Genomic DNA, 18,751 nt, shown 5'->3' with positions numbered 1-18,751 from the left:
AAGTACTTAAAAGTTAGGAAATGCCAAAATTTAAAGTTGCATGTACAATCTTGAACAGCGCCCTTGTGTGTAGGCATTATGATATGGTTTTTAATTACATGATCGTATACTATTTTTTTCTACAAGACCCCTTTTGAGTGCTTACTTGGCAACTTTAACTTTTCTTTAATATAGTTTTTGTGTGTAATAGATATTACTGGACCTCCTCACTGCCATTGATTCTGTAAGGTGCTGCTTACAGGACCTGTCAGGAGAAGGAAATGCCAGCACTATATTAGCTTCATTCATTCCTCTAAGGTATATCAGAATGAATCCTGACAGAGTATTTACATATTGAATGGACAGGGTTCAATACCGTCAGCTCTCTTCTTCGGTAAATATGAAGCCAGAATGTGTACTGTCAAAGTGCAGAATAAGACTCTTGCGCATGGGGGCAGGGCACCTTCAGTGAGATAAACATGACTATGGAATGCCTTAGAGGTCAAGAGCAGACTGAGTTCCAACTAGGCCATGTTCACGTCTAAATGCAAGGGCTGGTTCTTCAATAAGGCTTTGTCACACTTCCTGGGGTACCCAGGGTTGTGAGGCACCTTTCTATCACCTGACTGTAGTGTGAGGAAGCCTTGTCTATGCCTGCTGGGGGTCAGCTCCCCAGTTCCACTGGCCACTCTGTCTGTTGGTGATAGACACACTCCAACCCCTGAGCCTGCTGAGTGTCTCTCTGGAGTGCCCTGCCCCTGGTCCACTGGATACTCACAGTAGTCACAGATTGCCTCAGTTTGCCAGTCCACTTAACACACATAATTTAGATATGGTTATAGTGAAAACAAGTAGAAGTTATTAACTAAGGATAGAGATTCAAGTGACAGCAAGTAGAAGTATTGGAAACAAATAGTTACATATAAAACAAAACCATAACATGCATTCTAAAACCTAGACTTAATTAAGTAGGTACTCTTTTCTCATGTAGAGAAATCTCGCCTAAAGTCCTTTGTGTCTTACATCCAAATTGGCTGTGATCCTCCATTCATAAGACAAACATGCTGTTAGCTTACTCCTGAGTCAAGGATCCAGGGTGTACTTCTGAGCACCCCGATATATCACAGTAATCCATTGTATTTACTCGTAAAGAGGATCTCCTCATGCTATTTATTTCATCCTGTAAGTTTCCTCTCTTGAAGATTTCACAATCTCTTGATGAGCATTTGGCTTGCTATGCAAACAGGCATCCAGCGTGAGACGTACAATCAGAGGTGAAAGTAAGCTGGTATGGGCCAGTACGGCATACCGGTAAGAAAGTGGCCACTGGTACGGGCCAGTACACAGCCAACATTGAGCAATGTACCGGCAGGGCCACTGATATGCATGGCGGGGGGAGACAAAAGGGGCAGCTGCCCCGGGGCCAAGCAATTTAAAAGGGCCTAGGGCTCCTGGCAGCGGGAGTGTCTGTTGCCTCCTGCTTGAAAGGAACCTGTCTGAGACATGTCAACTCCTGGTTACCAGCCTTAAGAACATAATATTCAGTACAGTCTCACAACTCCTTAAATATCTATACATATATTTCATAAAATGATTGATGCCCAGTGGGCTACTGGCTGTCAATAGGGAGGGGAAACAAAGGTACAGAAAGTGAAATGACTTGCCAAAGGTGTCGCAACAGGTCATGCATTAAGGTCATGCATTCAGTCAATGCATTCAAAAGAACAGCTTCATAATCAAATTGAGAGGGAGATTTAACTGGATGAGTGGACAATTCAGTCTAGTACATAGGTCCTATGCTGGCTCTGTGCACAGGGGTCAGTTTCAAGTATTGACCATTATAGTGCTCACCAATATGTTATGGACTCAAAGTGAAGAATTTACTAATCCTTAATTGTACTGTCATTGTTTCTGACAGGCAGCATTACGAAGACTAGCAGTTATGAGTCCTGATGGCCTTGAGGATTCAGATTTCCAGCAGTTGGTAAAGCCTAGACTTGTGGATTCCTTTTTGCTGTGCACAAATATGGAAGAGAGCTTTGTATAAATGACTAAGTGTAGCCTCCAAAGCAATTGAAATAACACATGCAGAATGATGTAGTTCTAACAATATTATTTTTATGATTAATTTATTTTAAAACTAAGGTCTGGTATGTAGAGAAAAAGAAACAGAAAAAGCAATCTTGTATCAGTGGTTTGAGCAAGTAATCAACCCCCTCCTCCCCCCCCAGTTTTTCTGCAATACTTATGGACATGTCAACAAATCAGAAAATTATTATTATAACTATTGTCATGTTAGATTTGGGGCCAGATTTTCTTCTTGATTACACTGGTGTGATGAGATTGCAGCATGATAACTAGGGAGAATTTCATCCCTTGATTTTAAATGTTATGACATTTTATCACTATTTCTTTGTAATTACAGTACTATTAAGTTGTCCAAAAGATTTATTAGCTTAATGCACTCATTTCACAAAAATTGATTCTTAAAAATGCAAAAATAAACTTGAATACAATAGAAACAGTACCCTCTGGGCACAAAATTCCCAAGTCTCCATTGAGGTATGCTGATTTGCTGATATGTTGAAGATCTGGTCCTACTTTTTTTTTTTTATAAACAGAACTGTGGAAATATCTGCACAGGATTAGATACTGAAGGTATGTAAGAAATCAAATAGCCACATTTTCAAGACTGAATTCTGAGATTTTTTGAGAGTTGATTTAGGCTGTTTAAAAAATGTGGTCCTTTACAGAATATATAGTTACAGGTCATTTTTCCCCTATTTTAATTATGTGAAATTAAAAAATCCTGGAAAATGATAGTTTGTAAAAATATGTACAGAAATATACCTGATTCTGTACAAAATGTTTAGATATCCACAAATAACTTAGCATGTCACACAAATCCGTTTTCCTTGCATTCCATAGTTGTACGTGAATTCCCGTAGTGCATAAGCCCCAACATATTTTTAGTGATTCAAGCCAATACTTGTTTGAAAGTATGTGTGCATATTTTTTAAAAAAACAAGTAAACAGATTATAACTCTGACTGAACCTTGAGTTATTCTGTTTTCCTAGCTTGTCATTTTTCTTTAAAATGTAGGGTGGAATTTTAAAATTCTCTCAAAGTTGGCAGAAGAAAATTCCATTTGTAGATGTTTACATAGAGGGTAGAATTGACTGAAAAATGGGAATTTTTTCATCAAAAATGTTTGAACTTCGAAATTTTTCAGCCAGGATGTCATGGGAGTCTTTTTGCTTCTACATCTCTATAGTAACTCAGGAAGATTTGTGTTTTTGACGCTTTGTGGTTGTTTGTGAATACTGTTCTGAATAATTTGTGGTAGGCAACTATCTGGTGCTAGGACCTCTGCAAAAAAAAAAAAAAAAAAAAAAAAGGAAAGAGAAACCCTACTTCCTGAATTTACCTCACAGAAGTGTTCTGAGGCTTAATCCATTAATATTTGTTAGTGTTTTGAGATTTGAATGAACGGCACTGTGCAAGTGCTAAATTGTCATCATCGTCCCAGTTTTGATGAAAGATGCTTCCACCTTTCATCCTATGTATGACAAAGTCCAGCTCGTTTCCAGATGTGTAGGAGCGCAGAAGAAGTTTATTTGCTGACATCTTCATGGTGATGTCTTAGGTCAACCATGTATTTATCCTGGATGAAGGTTAACATGTTTTTTATAAATATTAGCATACGTACAGTGACCGCTGCTTTAAGCAACCACTCAAAGTTCAGACAAAAATCAGATGCTTTACAGAGATGCTTTTCTTATATGAGTGGAGATTACTTCTGCTTAGTATACCATGACTTTTTTGAGGCGGTCCTTTAAGACGTGACCGTGCACTGTAAGGATTGGTCTGTTGTAAAGGCTTCATTGTATTATACCAGTGACTTTGGCACTTTCCTCACTAAAAGTAAATACATATTTGAACTGACACATTAAATGGTGAAATCATCATTCCTGGTGTAAACCATTTAACTTGATAGCAACACATAGGATATTAGAGTTTACTACAGGGATCCTATTAAGATGTTATTTATCTTTATAATCCAAAATTGCATATAAAGGGCCAAATTCTGCTCTATCCCATTGTTGTAAATCTCTCTTCTTTGGCTCTAGTTAATGTCAGTTATTCTGTATTTGCATTCGTGTAGCTAAGAGTAAAATTTGTCCCATAAAGTGTTCAAGTCAACAGCTGCATTCAAAATGGATAGGTACAAACTGCATGCCATTGTTCTGCTGAAAAACGTGTCACATCCAAGAGGGGACAGAATTCACTGGTACATGTTATGCCTGTGTAAGGCCACAGGGATGTTTATATAAGCACCAAAAATAGCTATCAATAAAAATTAAAGAAGTCCATTTCTCATGTGCACGGACACCACTTTGCGCTACTTTGTCAGTCTAACATGGGTACACGTGGAATTTACATTGCCAGAATCACATGAAGTAGAACTGTGTGAATAACTGATTTTTTGGTCATCTCTGTGGCTGTTCTGAAAATTTAAAAAAAAATTGGTTTCAGGTTGACTGAAACAAACATTTTCCAAAATTTTTGGTGAATTGAGGAGTTAAAAAAATAAAATTTTGTTTCAGATTGAACAAAAGGTTTTTTACCTAAAAGAAAATATTTGTTTTTAATTTGAGCTTTCTGAAATTTTTTTTCATGAAATTGAATTAAATTTCAAGCAAATTTGTTTTGAATCGAAAAACTGAAACATTTAATTTCAAAGTGTCAAAATGAAAAAAAAATTGATTTTTTCCCCAGATTTTTTGTGTGTGACTGGAATAAGTTGGTGAATTCAAGACAAATTTGTCTACACTGCAATTTTATAGCCCCACAAGTCTGAGCTCTGCAAGCCCAAGTCGGCTGATATGGGCCAGCTGCAGGTATTTTATTGCAATGTAGGCATACTCCCAGTATCGCACAGGCAGAAGAGTGTTTTGGACTACATCCAACTCTTTGGGAGTGCAACTAGTCAGTAAAAGCTGGTAGAAGGAATAAAGACGCTTCAGCGCTGACCGGGTAGAGGAGAAATAATAGTATAGGTGCAGTGGCGAGCCAGGACCCATTTATAGTCGGGCATCGTACAAAGGGAGAAAATTCATGGAAAAGCACAGCCAAACAACCCTTTATATCCGCCACATATTGGATCACAAGTGTCCTATTGATTCACAGTGCAAACGTAGTCAACAGCCCTCAAGATCTTGAACAGCAGAAAACAGGGCTGGGTGGGAAGAGGTGGGGAGGGCGGGGCCTGGGGCGGTGTGGGGTTTTGAGCACACCCTGGTGGCCCAGAGGAAACTGGCGCCTCTGGTTTTTATTAAATTGTGTTCCTTTTTTTTTTGGAAACCAAACCCCCAAACATTTGAAGACAAAACAACATGAAAATTGTCATTTTGAATTGGCATTTAGACATAAAATGTGTTTTTTGTTTTGTATTTTTAGCCAAAAAGAAACACAATGGCATTTTAATTCTAAATGAAAATTTGTTTAATTTAAGAACATTGATTCTAAAAAAATCCCTTTTGTTTTGCCTTTCCATGGGAAAAATCAATGTTTTAAATTGTAGCTGTGTTGGTCTTCTCTCTCTTACCAACAGAAGTTGGTCCAGTAAAAGTTCTCATCCATCTTGTTTCTTAAATAAGAATTGACAGTTTCCAATGAAAAAATTCAGTTTTAATGAAACCATATTTCTTAACAGGAAAATTTTGTGCATCAAAATTGTTACCAGCTCTAAAATATATGTATTAAACCTCATTGAAGTCAAGGAGCTGCAGCGGGGAACATAGGGCAGAATTTAGCTCAGTTACTTTGGAATCTGAAAGCTATGCTTGCTAAAAAAAATTCTCCCTTCATTTGCATTTCTCAGAACTGTTTTTTTAAAGTGTATGTTTTTGAAATGTTGGACAAATGGGCAGTGACTGCAAGCTCCTTTGTAAGTTGTTTAACAGACCTTATGACTTTGGACTATGAACTGAATATTTGTATTGAAAATAATATTTAGTTCAAGTATTTACAGATATTTTGGCTCAGACATTTATTCACAGAATAAAAATTTATACTTCAGTGTATTGTGTGTCTATTACATTAAACATTATTTACAGTGAAGGTTACTGGTCTGGTATTATTTGTTTTAAGGAATGACTTTAGGTACAAAGAACAAGACCTATGTTTATAAATCCCCCTACTGACCTATTCTGGGTGTTGTACAGCTAGCAGCTGATTCTAACTCCTCTCCACAACAGTAGAAAGCATAAAAAGACTGTGTATTATAAGGGGAAAATTAGACCACTGGTGATGCATTGGGTTTTTTAATCAGAAACTGTGCCAATGATAAAATGTCTCCAAAAACTTAGAAAAGTGAAGGGAATGGATAAGCTAAGGCAGATGCTCAATAAGAGCATGTTCAATGGTCAGAAACCAGCATACCAAAAGCCTAGTCACCCACTCCCTAATGGCCCAATTTGTGACATATTGAAAAGACAGACATTCTTCAGGACTTGGTTCAAAGAGGAACTCCATTGCCAGCTTGAAATCTTAGGGCGGCTCTATATGGTGTCTGGCTTTGAATTTCTTAGCAAATCTTCACTAACCAAGATGTAATGGATCAGCATGTTGCATGGAAATCCTTTTGAAGTCAAGTTATGAGACCAAGACATCTATAGAAGAGGACTTGTATGACAGGACATAACAGGCCTTCATAGTTCCCTGCTGGAGTCTTCCTACACCCTGCCCTAGGAAAAGTACAGGGAAGGTGGGTCCTCCAGGCCTGTCTAGAAAGGCTGCACAGAAGCAGCCAATCAGAGCTCCACAGGCAAAGATAAAAGGAGTTGCAGGGCTTTAATAGGTCAGTCCCCTACTGGTAATTTTAGTTTTATTTTTTTCGCTGAACTTTTCACTGGAAAATAAAAATTTCCCAACCCTCTATACTTTGGACAGATTGAAGTTTGTATTGGCAGCCATTGCTGAAAAATATTTTAACTATTGGAAAGCGTCTTCTCTTGAGAAAGATCCCAAAGTACTTTACAGACTATGCAGAGCTTCTCTGAAATTCAGCCTGTCTTGGGGGTGAAGTAGCCAGTGCACATCAGTGTGTGTGTGTAGTGAGTGTTTCTTCAAGATAACCCTGGCATCTTTATTTTCTTTACTCTTTAGGGTTTCCATCTATTTAAAGACAGACTGAGGAGATGCTGGTAAAGGCATTCATCATCCCAAATAAAGGGAGAAAGAAGCTGAACAGTTGGCTATAGTTGTGTATGTTGAGAACTGAAGGAATTCACTATCTGAGGTACATGCACAATGTGTCATTATTAAGTAAATGATGATCAATATTTATAAAACCTGAAATACTTAAGGCAACCAATCAAACCCTACAGACAGGTTGTGTGAAAATTCAAATTTGTCTGTTTCACACTGTAAGCTCTCAAGAACAAGGGCTGTCTCTTGCTGTGTTTGTACAGTACCTAGCACACTGAGACCCTAATGTTTGTGACCTCTCAGGGCTCCTGTAGTAAAAGGAATGTTAATAATTATAACAGTTCCTGTGAAAATATCAGCATTTTCTTTCTCTTTGATATTACATTATATAGTTCCTGAAAATGTTCTTGCAACCTTTAGCATACCTTGTGTGCATGTATGGTGAATGCTGACTAATTTTACATGGTTTTATCTTAGACTACTGCCTATTTTGTTGTGGTATATTTTCAATAGCAGTATTCATGAAGTAAGAATAATTGAACTTAGTGTACTCCATAAATAAATTTCTTGTATTCTAGCTTATTAGAGAGCCTGTATAATTAGACAATACTTCTGTTGCTTCTTATCTTGTTCCTTTGCTTATTTTCCTCATATTTTCCTTTGACCCTCTTGCTGTGATGATTTTGTAATGGGCTTGTTAAATTGTATTATCTGGTGCCTTTTCTTTTTGCACATAAATACAAGAAAATATAACGGACTTTTTTCCTTTTCTGTAACAATTTTTTGTAGAAACCTATTAAATTCTGTACAGGTGATACAGCCTAAAGATTGCCCTTTATTAAATGGCTCCTGAAGCCCTACATAAGTCTATGCCCTACATAAGTCCCACTTAAGCTTTCAGAACTGAGTGGGGCTAACCTGGTCCACACGCTTATGCTGGGCCAGGACACAGGGATGAATTGTATCCATGATTACATTATAGCACCTTTAAGGAGACTTAGTGGAAGCTAGAAAATCAGGATTACTGGATAATACTCCATAAATGTCTTGTCTTTCTAACTGGTGTGGCTCTCTTTCACTTCATCATATCTAAATTAGAAGAGACACATTTGTCTCACCTTAGCTAACCAGACTTAGTTTGATACATAAATGTCCTTTTTCTTCCTTACCTGATTGTTCTTGCTGTTGTCAATCAGTAATTGTGAATGATCGGTGAAGTGTTCAATGGTCCATAAACTTATGGAACATTAGCTGTGTGTTACATATTAACTGTGAAGCCAGAACATTTCTTCAACTCTCTATGACTGCAGTACAAGAGACATGAAATGTTAATACACTATGAATTCTTGATGACTAAGGGAGGGGAGAGAATCACCAATGTAAAGGGAGTTAGAGTTCCTGCTGTATGAATGAAAAGCCCCTTTACCAATTTTTGGTGACTCAGTATTTTACTGTATATTTGTCAAGCAGTGAATATGAAGAGTTCCCCATTCAATGATGATCTGTTTAGGTTGTAAACTCATAGGGGCAGGAATATTTGTTTGTTTGTTCTGTGTTTAGTCAAAGACCAAAGCCAACTGAGATCCTGGTCTATGACTAAGGGTATGTCTACACTACGAAATTACATCAAATTTATAGAAGTCGGTTTTTTAGAAATCGGATTTATATATTCGAGTTTGTGTGTCCCCACAGAAAATGCTCTAAGTGCATTAAGTGAATTAACTCGGCGGAGCGCTTCCATAGTACCGAGGGTAGAGTCGACTTCCAGAGTGTTGCACTGTGGGTAGCTATCCCACAGTTCCCGCAGTCTCCTGGGTGCTGGCAGACAGGGTACTGCATTGCTACACAGTAGCAGCAACCCATTGCCTTGTGGCAGCAGACGGTGCAATAGGACTGGTCGCCGTCATCGTCATGTCCGAGGTGCTCCTGGCCATGTTGGCCAGGAGCACCTGGGCAGACATGGGCTCAGGGACTAAATTTGGAGTGACTTGATCAAGTCATTCTCTTTAGTCCTGCAGTCAGTCCTATTGAACCGTCTTATGGTGAGCAGGCAGGCGATATGGATTGCTAGCAGTCATATTGTACCATCTTCTGCCAGGCAAGCAAGAGATGAGGATGGCTAGCGTCATATTGTACCATCTTCTGCTGAGCAGCCCTGAGATGTGGATGGCATGCAGTCCTTCTGCACCGTCTGCTGCCAGCCAAAGATGTAAAAGATAGATGGAGTGGATCAAAACAAGAAATAGACCAGATTTGATTTGTACTCATTTGCTTCCCCCCCCGACATCTAGGGGACTCATTCCTCTAGGTCACACTGCAGTCATTCACAGAGAAGGTGCAGCAAGGTAAATCTAGCCATGTATCAATCAGAGGCCAGACTAACCTCCTTGTTCCAATAAGAACAATAACTTAGGTTCACCATTTCTTATTGGAACCCTCCGTGAAGTCCTGCCTGAAATACTCCTTGATGTAAAGCCACCCCCTTTGTTGATTTTAGCTCCCTGAAGCCAACCCTGTAAGCCGTGTCATCAGTTGCCCCTCCCTCCATCAGAGCAACGGCAGACAATCGTTCCGCGCCTTTTTTCTGAGCAGACGCTATACCAAGGCAAGCATGGAGGCTGCTCAGCTCACTTTGGCAATTAGGAGCACATTAAACACCACACACATTATCCAGCAGTATATGCAGCACCAGAACCTGGCAGAGTGATACCGGGCGAGTAGGCGACGTCAGCACGGTCGCGTGAGTGATCAGGACATACACAGATTTCTCTGAAAGCATGGGCCCTGCCAATGCATGCATCATGGTGCTAATGCGACAGGTTCATGCCGTGGAACGCCGATTCTGGGTTCGGGAAACAAGCACAGACTGGTGGGACCGCAGAGTATTGCAGGTCTGAGACGATTTCCAGTGGCTGCGAAACTTTTGCATGCGTAAGGGCACTTTCATGGAACTTTGTGACTTGCTTTCCCCTGCCCTGAAGCGCATGAATACCAAGATGAGAGCAGCCCTCACAGTTGAGAAGCGAGTGGCAATAGTCCTGTGGAAGCTTGCAATGCCAGACAGCTACCGGTCAGTTGGGAATTAATTTGGAGTAGGCAAATCTACTGTGGGTGCTGCTGTGATGCAAGTAGCCCACACAATCAAAGATCTGCTGATATCAAGGGTAGTGACCCTGGGAAATGTGCAGGTCATAGTGGATGGCTTTGCTGCAATGGGATTCCCTAACTGTGGTGGGGCCATAGACGGAACCCATATCCCTATCTTGGCACTGGAGCACCAAGCCGGCGAGTACATAAACCGCAAGGGGCACTTTTCAATAGTGCTGCAAGCTCTGGTGGATCACAAGGGACGTTTCACCAACATCAATGTGGGATGGCCGGGAAAGGTACATGACGCTCGCATCTTCAGGAACTCTGGTCTGTTTCAAAAGCTGCAGGAAGGGACTTTATTCCCAGACCAGAAAATAACTGTTGGGGACGTTGAAATGCCTATATGTATCCTTGGGGACCCAGCCTACCCCTTAATGCCATGGCTCATGAAGCCGTACACAGGCAGCCTGGACAGTAGTCAGGAGCTGTTCAACTACAGGCTGAGCAAGTGCAGAATGGTGGTAGAATGTGCATTTGGACGTTTAAAGGCGCGCTGGCGCAGTTTACTGACTTGGTTAGACCTCAGCAAAACCAATATTCCCACTGATATTACCGCTTGCTGTGTGCTCCACAATATCTGTGAGAGTAAGGGGGAGACGTTTATGGCGGGGTGGGAGGTTGAGGCAAATCGCCTGGCCGCTGGTTATGCGCAGCCAGACACCAGGGCGGTTAGAAGAGCACAGGAGGGCGCGGTACGCATCAGAGAAGCTTTGAAAACCAGTTTCATGACTGGCCAGGCTACGGTGTGAAAGTTCTCTTTGTTTCTCCTTGATGAAACCCCCCACCCCTTGCTTCACTCTACTTCCCTGTAAGCTAACCACCCTCCCCTCCTCCCTTCGATCACCACTTGCAGAGGCAATAAAGTCATTGTTGCTTCACATTCATGCATTCTTTATTCATTCATCACACAAATAGGGGGATGACTACCAAGGTAGCCCAGGAGGGGAGGTGGAGGAGGGAAGGAAAATGCCACACAGCACTTTAAAAGTTTACAACTTTAAAATGTATTGAATGCCAGCCTTCTTTTCTTTGGGCAATCCTCTGTGGTGGAGTGGCTGGTTGGCTGGTGGCCCCCCAACCACGTTCTTGGGCTTCTGGGTGTGGAGGCTATGGAACTTGGGGAGGAGGGCGGTTGGTTACACAGGGGCTGTAGTGGCAGTCTGTGCTCCAGCTGCCTTTGCTGCAGCTCAACCATACACTGGAGCATACTGGTTTGGTCCTCCAGCAGCCTCAGCATTGAATCCTGCCTCCTCTCATCACGCTGCCGCCACATTTGAGCTTCAGCCCTGTCTTCAGCCCGCCAACTCTCTTCCCGGTCATTTTATGCTTTCCTGCACTCTGACATTATTTGCCTCCATGCATTCATCTGTGCTCTGTCAGTGTGGGAGGACAGCATGAGCTCAGAGAACATTTCATCACGAGTGCCTTTTTTTTTCTTTCTAATCTTCACTAGCCTCTGGGAAGGAGAAGATCCTGTGATCATTGAAACACATGCAGCTGGTGGAGAAAAAAAAAGGACAGCGGTATTTAAAAAGACACATTTTATAAAACAGTGGCTACAGTCTTTCAGAGAAACCCTTGCTGTTAACATTACATACATAGCACATGTGCTTTCGTTACAAGGTCGCATTTTGCCTCCCCCCACCGCTACCCCCTCAACTCTCCCCCCACCCCGTGGCTAACAGCGGGGAACATTTCTGTTCAGCCGCAGGCAAACAGCGCACCAGGAACGGGCTCCTCTGAGTGTCCCCTGAAGAAAAGCACCCTATTTCAACCAGGTGACCATGAATGATATCTCACTCTCCTGAGGATAACACAGAGAGATAAAGAATGGATGTTGTTTGAATGCCAGCAAACATACACTGCAATGCTTTGTTGTACAATGATTCCCAAGTACGTGTTACTGGCTGGAGTGGTAAAGTGTCCTACCATGGTGGACGGAATAAGGCTGCCCTCCCCAGAAACCTTTTGCAAAGGCTTTGGGAGTACATCCAGGAGAGCCGCGAATGCCAGGGCAAATTAATCCTTTCACATGCTTGCTTTTAAACCATGTATAGTATTTTAAAAGGTACACTCACCAGAGGTCCCTTCTCCGCCTGCCGGGTCCAGGAGGCAGCCTTGGGTGGGATCGGGGGCTACTGGCTCCAGGTCCAGGGTGAGAAACAGTTCCTGGCTGTCGGGAAAAGTGGTTTCTCCGCTTGCTTGCTGTGAGCTATCTACAACCTCATCATCATCTTCTTCTTCGTCCCCAAAACCTGCTTCCGTGTTGCCTCCATCACCATTGAAGGAGTCAAACAACATGGCTGGGGTAGTGGTGGCTGAACCCCCTAAAATGGCATGCAGCTCATCATAGAAGCGGCATATTTGGGGCTCTGACCCGGAGCGGCCGTTTGCCCCTCTGGTTTTCTGGTAGGCTTGCCTCAGCTCCTTAAGTTTCGCGTGGCACTGCTTTGGATCCCTGTTATGGCTTCTGTCCTTCATGCCCTGGGAGATTTTGACAAAGGTTTTGGCATTTCGAAAACTGGAACGGAGTTCTGATAGCACGGATTCCTCTCCCCATACAGCGATCAGATCCCGTACCTCCCGTTCAGTCCATGCTGGAGCTCTTTTGCGATTCTGGGACTCCATCATGGTCACCCCTGCTGATGAGCTCTGCATGGTCACCTGCAGCTTGCCATGCTGGCCAAACAGGAAATGAGATTCAAAAGTTCGCAGTTCTTTTCCTGTCTACCTGGCCAGTGCATCTGAGTTGAGAGTGCTGTCCAGAGCGGTCACAACGGAGGACTCTGGGATAGCTCCCAGAGGCCAATACCGTCGAATTGTGTCCACAGTACCCCAAATTCGACCCGGCAAGGCCGATTTAAGCACTAAACTACTTGTCGGGGTGGAGTAAGGAAATCGATTTTAAGAGCCCTTTAAGTCGAAATAAAGGGCTTCATCGTGTGGACGGGTGCAGGTTTACATCGATTTAATGCTGCTAAATTCGACCTAAAGTCCTAGTGTAGACCAGGGCTAAGGCTCCTAGGCACTACAATACTATTACTACTACTAATTTATGATAATAGGGGAAGAGAGATGGAGACCCTCAGAATCCACCGAAGGTGGGAATGAGAGAAGAGTAATAGGCCCATGTAGTAGGTCCATGTCTAGTAGGATCCTAGAGCACGGAGTGTGGGCATCATCCTTGATGCTGAGGCCTGCAGAAGTCTGTCAGAGAAGAGTGATTGTTACTCAAATATTGTTACTAGAACTGGTACAAACAAAAATTACTTTTGCAAAATAAATTGAAATGTAAAAGTTGCTTTCCTTTCGAAGGGTTCTATAGTGATACGTCTTTTTTTTTTTTCTTGAAAAACCTTTTTGAGGATTTTGTCACTTAATTCCACTCCACTGCCTCTCAAAAGTACCAAACACATTATTGAAATTGTTATTCAATTTCTAAGTTTACCCAAACTGAGTTTTGATAAGATTTTTGGATCACTTTTTGGAAAAAACTTTGTTTTAAAGGCACAACATTTTTTCACAAATTGAAAAATTGTCACCATTGTTGAAATTTTTCAAGATAAAGTGGTTTTCAAAAAGATAATTTTTTTCAGAGAAACATTTTGTTTGGCATATTTCAACCAGTTCTACTTATTGCCATACAAAAGCCATTTTAATATAGCTGTAAATTATAATTTAAAATATTAAAATAAACTCAGATCATAACTCTTATTTAATAATGCTGAATATAAAACAGATAGGCTTAGGGATAATCAAGAGAGAGAAGTTTATTTAGCAAAAGCAGCTTAACATTATTTGATCATTAGCTTGCTTTATAACATCTTGCAGCATACAAATGAATAACACTGACACTTCGCCTATTGGCATGAATGGATAAGTTATGTATTTTAACGATAGTTCTGAAGCTGCATTTTCAAATGTATTGTACTTATTTTTTATGGCTGAATTTCTAATATTTGCCTGGAACTAGAAAAGAGAAAATTGATAAAGGCAAATAAAACTTTTTGAAGTATAAAATATTTCTGCTAATAAATTCAGCTACAGCAATCAACTCATTTTAGGGCCTAGTGATTCTTCACTAGAGGAAGAAACAAATCCATGACAACTGTCCTCCTGGAGCCCCACTTTCAGAAACCCCTCTTCACTATTCTGTGAATCTCGGAAGCCCCAGTGATGAGGTCAGCAGAGATTAAAAGATTTTTCTCTCACTTCAGATTGTTGCCACACTGTAACTTGGCATTTTCTTATTAGTTATGTTCCATGACGTTCCAAAAGAGTTATTTGTGCTTTAAATCCAGTATCCAGACTCCAAGGTGTCAATTATCAAGGCAAAGTTCTGTCATGCTTTTTGACTCATAATAAAGTTAACAGAAGTCCTGTCTTTTTAATTTAGAGCAGTCATGTTGTTGTGCTCTCTACAAACCAAAGGTCTGTTTTTATGCTGTGGCCAAGTGCCAGAGTACGTACGGAATGAAAGCAAGTGGTTAAGTCTCACCTAAAGAGATTTGTCTTGTTGAATATCCAATCAAGCATGCTTCACTTGGGATGATCTTTGACTCTTAATGTGTTTGCTTGGTGACTGTCTTCCTTCATATATCCCGTGGACTTTTTAAGTTTCTCCAAAAACTTCTTGAGAGCAGCCTTCTCCCTATCCACATCAGCACAGCGGAGAGCTGCAGCCCTCTGAATAATTTTGATTTTATCAGCACTCCTCTTCTCTTCCCCACGATTTGCAACTCTTGCCCACTGAAGAGCCATTGTGTCTTCAACCTTTTTTAGCGGCATCTTCTTTACCTTTAGCTTATTCATGCTGAACTCTTTTTTAAAATCCACAAAACAACAATCAAGCTAGCCACAACATCAATACTTTTCCAAATTGGTTAGTCTCTAAGGTGCCACAAGTCCTCCTTTTCTTTTTGCGAATACAGACTAACACAGCTGTTACTCTGAAACCTTCTAGGTAAAGTGAGTTATTAACTTTCTTTGAGCGTTATTGCAGCTTCTTTCTTGGAAGGCTTAAGGTTAATAATTAACCAGTTTTCTCAGAGCAGGTTGTTCTCATTGTTCTCCTGTTGTGCCATCCTTTTAGCTGATTTAATAAACCACCTGATAGGTTTTTACTTGAACTACTTTAATTTCAAGCCTAAATTTCTGAAAATAATTTGTAATTTGAAGAAATTGAAATTGAAGGGCTTTCCTTTTTTTGAATTAAAAAGCACTAAAAGCAATTGCATTACGGCCATCTCCGTTTCACATTTTTATTTTAAGATTGTTCTTTTTTGTAATGAAGATAGTGTAGCTATTGTTCAACCTGCTGTTAACTGTGGCTGTTGTATTATGAATATCAGTGACAGTATTGTTATGAGCTGGGTTAAGCCTTGGTATGGGTTGAGTTGAAACCTCATTGAAACTGATGGGTGACTGCACCTTTCACTTAACATTGCTGTAAGAAACTGTTAAGGGGCTACTCCTAAAACAAGGCATAATGGAGTCTGCCCAGAAACTAGTACCACGTAGGTGGAGGGTTCAGCTGGGTATTGTTCTGGCCAGCATGGTAGGTACGCCTGCATGTGTGTGAAAAAGGCAATCTGGGGCTGCAGACAAGACGCACAGAGAGCAGAGAGAGAAAATGAAGCAGCAGGCTGTAAAGCACAGTGTGACCTTGGGAGAAGCCTAAAGAAAGATGCCGAGTCAGAGGTGCTGGCTGAAAGAAGCTTGGGCCTCAGGAGCTAAGAAATTGCTCCATTTGCTTTCCAGTGTTCACAGAAGCAGGACTTTGTATATTCCTTGTAAACGAACAAGATTGCACCAAACAAAAAATGCCAGGCACCACTCTCAATTTCTACTTCCAATCACAACATCTCTAGTGCTCCAAATTTTGAGTAGCTGCTCATGTTTAAAAAGGGGTAATAATATATTCTTCTGTAAGCCCTTTGTGATTTCAGAGAGAGATTAAACCACAATTTTTCTAAAAGCTAGATGGTGGTTTTAACCCCCTCCAATGAAACAACCAAACAAAAACCTTCCAAAAAAAATTTCTGGTTAGGAATGCAGCAGAAACTCTGGACACTGGTTAAAATTATTCCAAGAGCCAACTTTTGATATGTTTTATAACATTCTGAGGTAGAGCTTTAGTGCTCTGAATTAGAGAAGGACAAAACCATCTGGATGAAATAATAGGTGTAACCCTTCATCCAGATTCACAACGGAATCTTTTAAAAGTTTTAAAAAGGTTTAGTAAATCTATTATTATTCATTGTAATGCACCCAGAAGCAGAAATGATGAAATACAACCAGAAGAACCACTGCTCTTATATTTGTGGCCTAGTGAGTCACTGGTAATATAGGAAATCTCACCCCCCCCCCGTTTGTTGTTCTGAGATTTCTTTAGGAATGAATTTTCTCTGAAATATGCTTGTCAGGTGAAATATAGATGTGAGAATAATATCAACAAACTGTGAAATTCATATCTGGGCAGAGAGTCTCCACAAGAATTCTCCCTTAAATTCTCTCAATAGAGAGGTTTAAGTGCAGGGCACATGTTGTACAAGTCCTTGGCACAGAGGTGGATTTTACAGACAATTTACTGACATTATTTTCTCATCTATATGGATTTAGGTCGTGTTGTTTTTTTTAAGGGAATAGGGAATAATAATTTTCTGTCTCAATTTGACATGTAAAACACATAAATGGTGAAAAGTAATTCAGTAGTACAATGAAAAATGTTACAGCTGGCAGAGATAGAGGACCGAAATGAGTGTAAATAGGTGGAACTCCATTGATGATGTAGCCCCTTTAGCTGTAGTACCTGATAATGGCTAGAGCTTGAGTTTGAACCTGATCCAATGCCCATTGAAGTCACTAGACTCCCATTGACTTTATTGGGTATTGGAAGAGATCCTTGGTGTGCAAGGGAAGTGAGAGTAAAATCTATAAAGGCTGCATGCAGCTGGCCAGAATCATAGTCTCAGCACTCTCTTTTCTAGCTCTCCAGAAGGCTAGCCATCACAAATGGGATAAGAAAAAGACACCAGCACGATATGCCCTAATCATTGGAATTGGCAAACCACAAAAAGGTCTGTTTGTGGCACCCCTTAACAGAATATACCAGTGTGTGTGTGCTCTCCCTGCACTTCTTGTAACATAACAATTGTAACACAATAGTAGAATCAAAATCTGAATTTTAGAGCTTTTTGTAACATCTCGTTCAGGCCATTATTTTCAGGAAAAGGAATTGACATATTGGAATAGGTCTTCAGCTGGTGTAAACTGTCTTACTTCTGGCCCATTCTGTACTGTATGTCTTAGAATATAAAGATACAACAAAGCTGAACAGAAAATCTCAAAGGGCAAAAGCTCAATTTTGTCATTTGTTTTTGTAGTATGCGTGTTCTTGTTCTTGTTCTATTTAGTCTCATCAAACCTCTTTCAGCCTTATTTTAGAACCAATAATTTTTTGAATTCTATATTCTTGGAAAAAATCACAAAAGTTGAACTGTAAGGTTTATAAAATAATAGTTTTGCGTTAGTGATATCATTATGTCTTTGCAATTTTTTCCCTTTTCAAACTCCTAACCCCACATTTAGATCACATTAGTGACAGGAAAAGGAGTACTTGTGGCACCTTAGAGACTAACCAATTTATTTGAGCTGTAGCTCACGAAAGCTTATACTCAAATAAATTGGTTAGTCTCTAAGGTGCCACAAGTCCTCCTTTTCTTTTTGCGAATACAGACTAACACGGCTGTTACTCTGAAACCTGTCATTAGTGACAGGATTTCTATAAGGTTGCTCATTCACTACTGCAAATCAAGAAACCAAAGCAACACAAGGCTCTGAGCATTCTCACTGTATGATACAATGCAACCACCTTTTTAAAAGCTTCTGATAGATTTACTTAAGCACTTGCTGGGGAAGGTGTGCTGACATCTACTGGAAATTTAAAACACTTCATTAAGCATTTCCACATCTGCTAGCGGGATGTATTTGGTTTGGGACTAGAGCCGGATATATGATGCAAAAATGCTTCACTGATACTTGTGCAAATTTTTAAACAAATCTGCTTCCAACATTTTTTGGGTTATGTTGGTATCATTTGCTGTGCAAACTCCAAAAGTAAGTTTTTAATACTGTGAATACTGGCAGAAAATAAACAGTAAACTCTCATAATAGACTACTCTCACCAAAAGTGAAATTTAAATTTGCTTTCTGACTATTTGCATCCCAAAGCTCATTGAACGAGTTATGTTTACCTGACTGGGGAACAGAAGTGATTTATGGGGCCAATCTCAATTGAGCAACAATGCTTGGCCTTTGAATAGCAACCCTTAGTTAAAAGAAAATTTGTAAATAATTCACTGAGTAATTTTGGATAATGAATGACTGAATCTGAGAGAATTGCAATCT

General features: G+C 40.4%; 2 protein-coding genes across 2 annotated transcripts in view; one reads left to right on the top strand and one right to left on the bottom strand.

The window, feature by feature from the left end:
- INSC (INSC spindle orientation adaptor protein) overlaps positions 1-2,056 on the top strand; it is a 136,807-nt gene extending 134,751 nt beyond the window's left edge. The window contains exon 13 of the mRNA XM_073350627.2: positions 1,898-2,056. Within this exon, the coding sequence (XP_073206728.1) occupies positions 1,898-2,026 (129 nt within the window). The 3' untranslated portion in view covers positions 2,027-2,056. The remainder of the gene's footprint in view (positions 1-1,897) is intronic.
- A 9,165-nt stretch (positions 2,057-11,221) lies between these two features.
- LOC140913826 (uncharacterized) lies at positions 11,222-13,648 on the bottom strand. Its single transcript, XM_073350626.2, has 2 exons — positions 12,421-13,648; positions 11,222-11,839 (listed from the first exon to the last, which is right to left on the bottom strand). Exons 1-2 carry the CDS (start codon positions 12,998-13,000, stop codon positions 11,664-11,666), a joined length of 756 nt encoding a protein of 251 aa, XP_073206727.1. The 5' UTR covers positions 13,001-13,648; the 3' UTR covers positions 11,222-11,663.
- Positions 13,649-18,751: the final 5,103 nt, after the last annotated feature.

Source organism: Lepidochelys kempii, chromosome 6 (genome assembly GCF_965140285.1).
Source record: "Lepidochelys kempii isolate rLepKem1 chromosome 6, rLepKem1.hap1, whole genome shotgun sequence".
Classification (NCBI taxonomy): Eukaryota; Metazoa; Chordata; order Testudines; family Cheloniidae; genus Lepidochelys; species Lepidochelys kempii.
The sequence above is the reverse complement of the archived record's forward strand: the minus strand, read 5'-3'. Positions and strand labels throughout refer to the sequence as shown.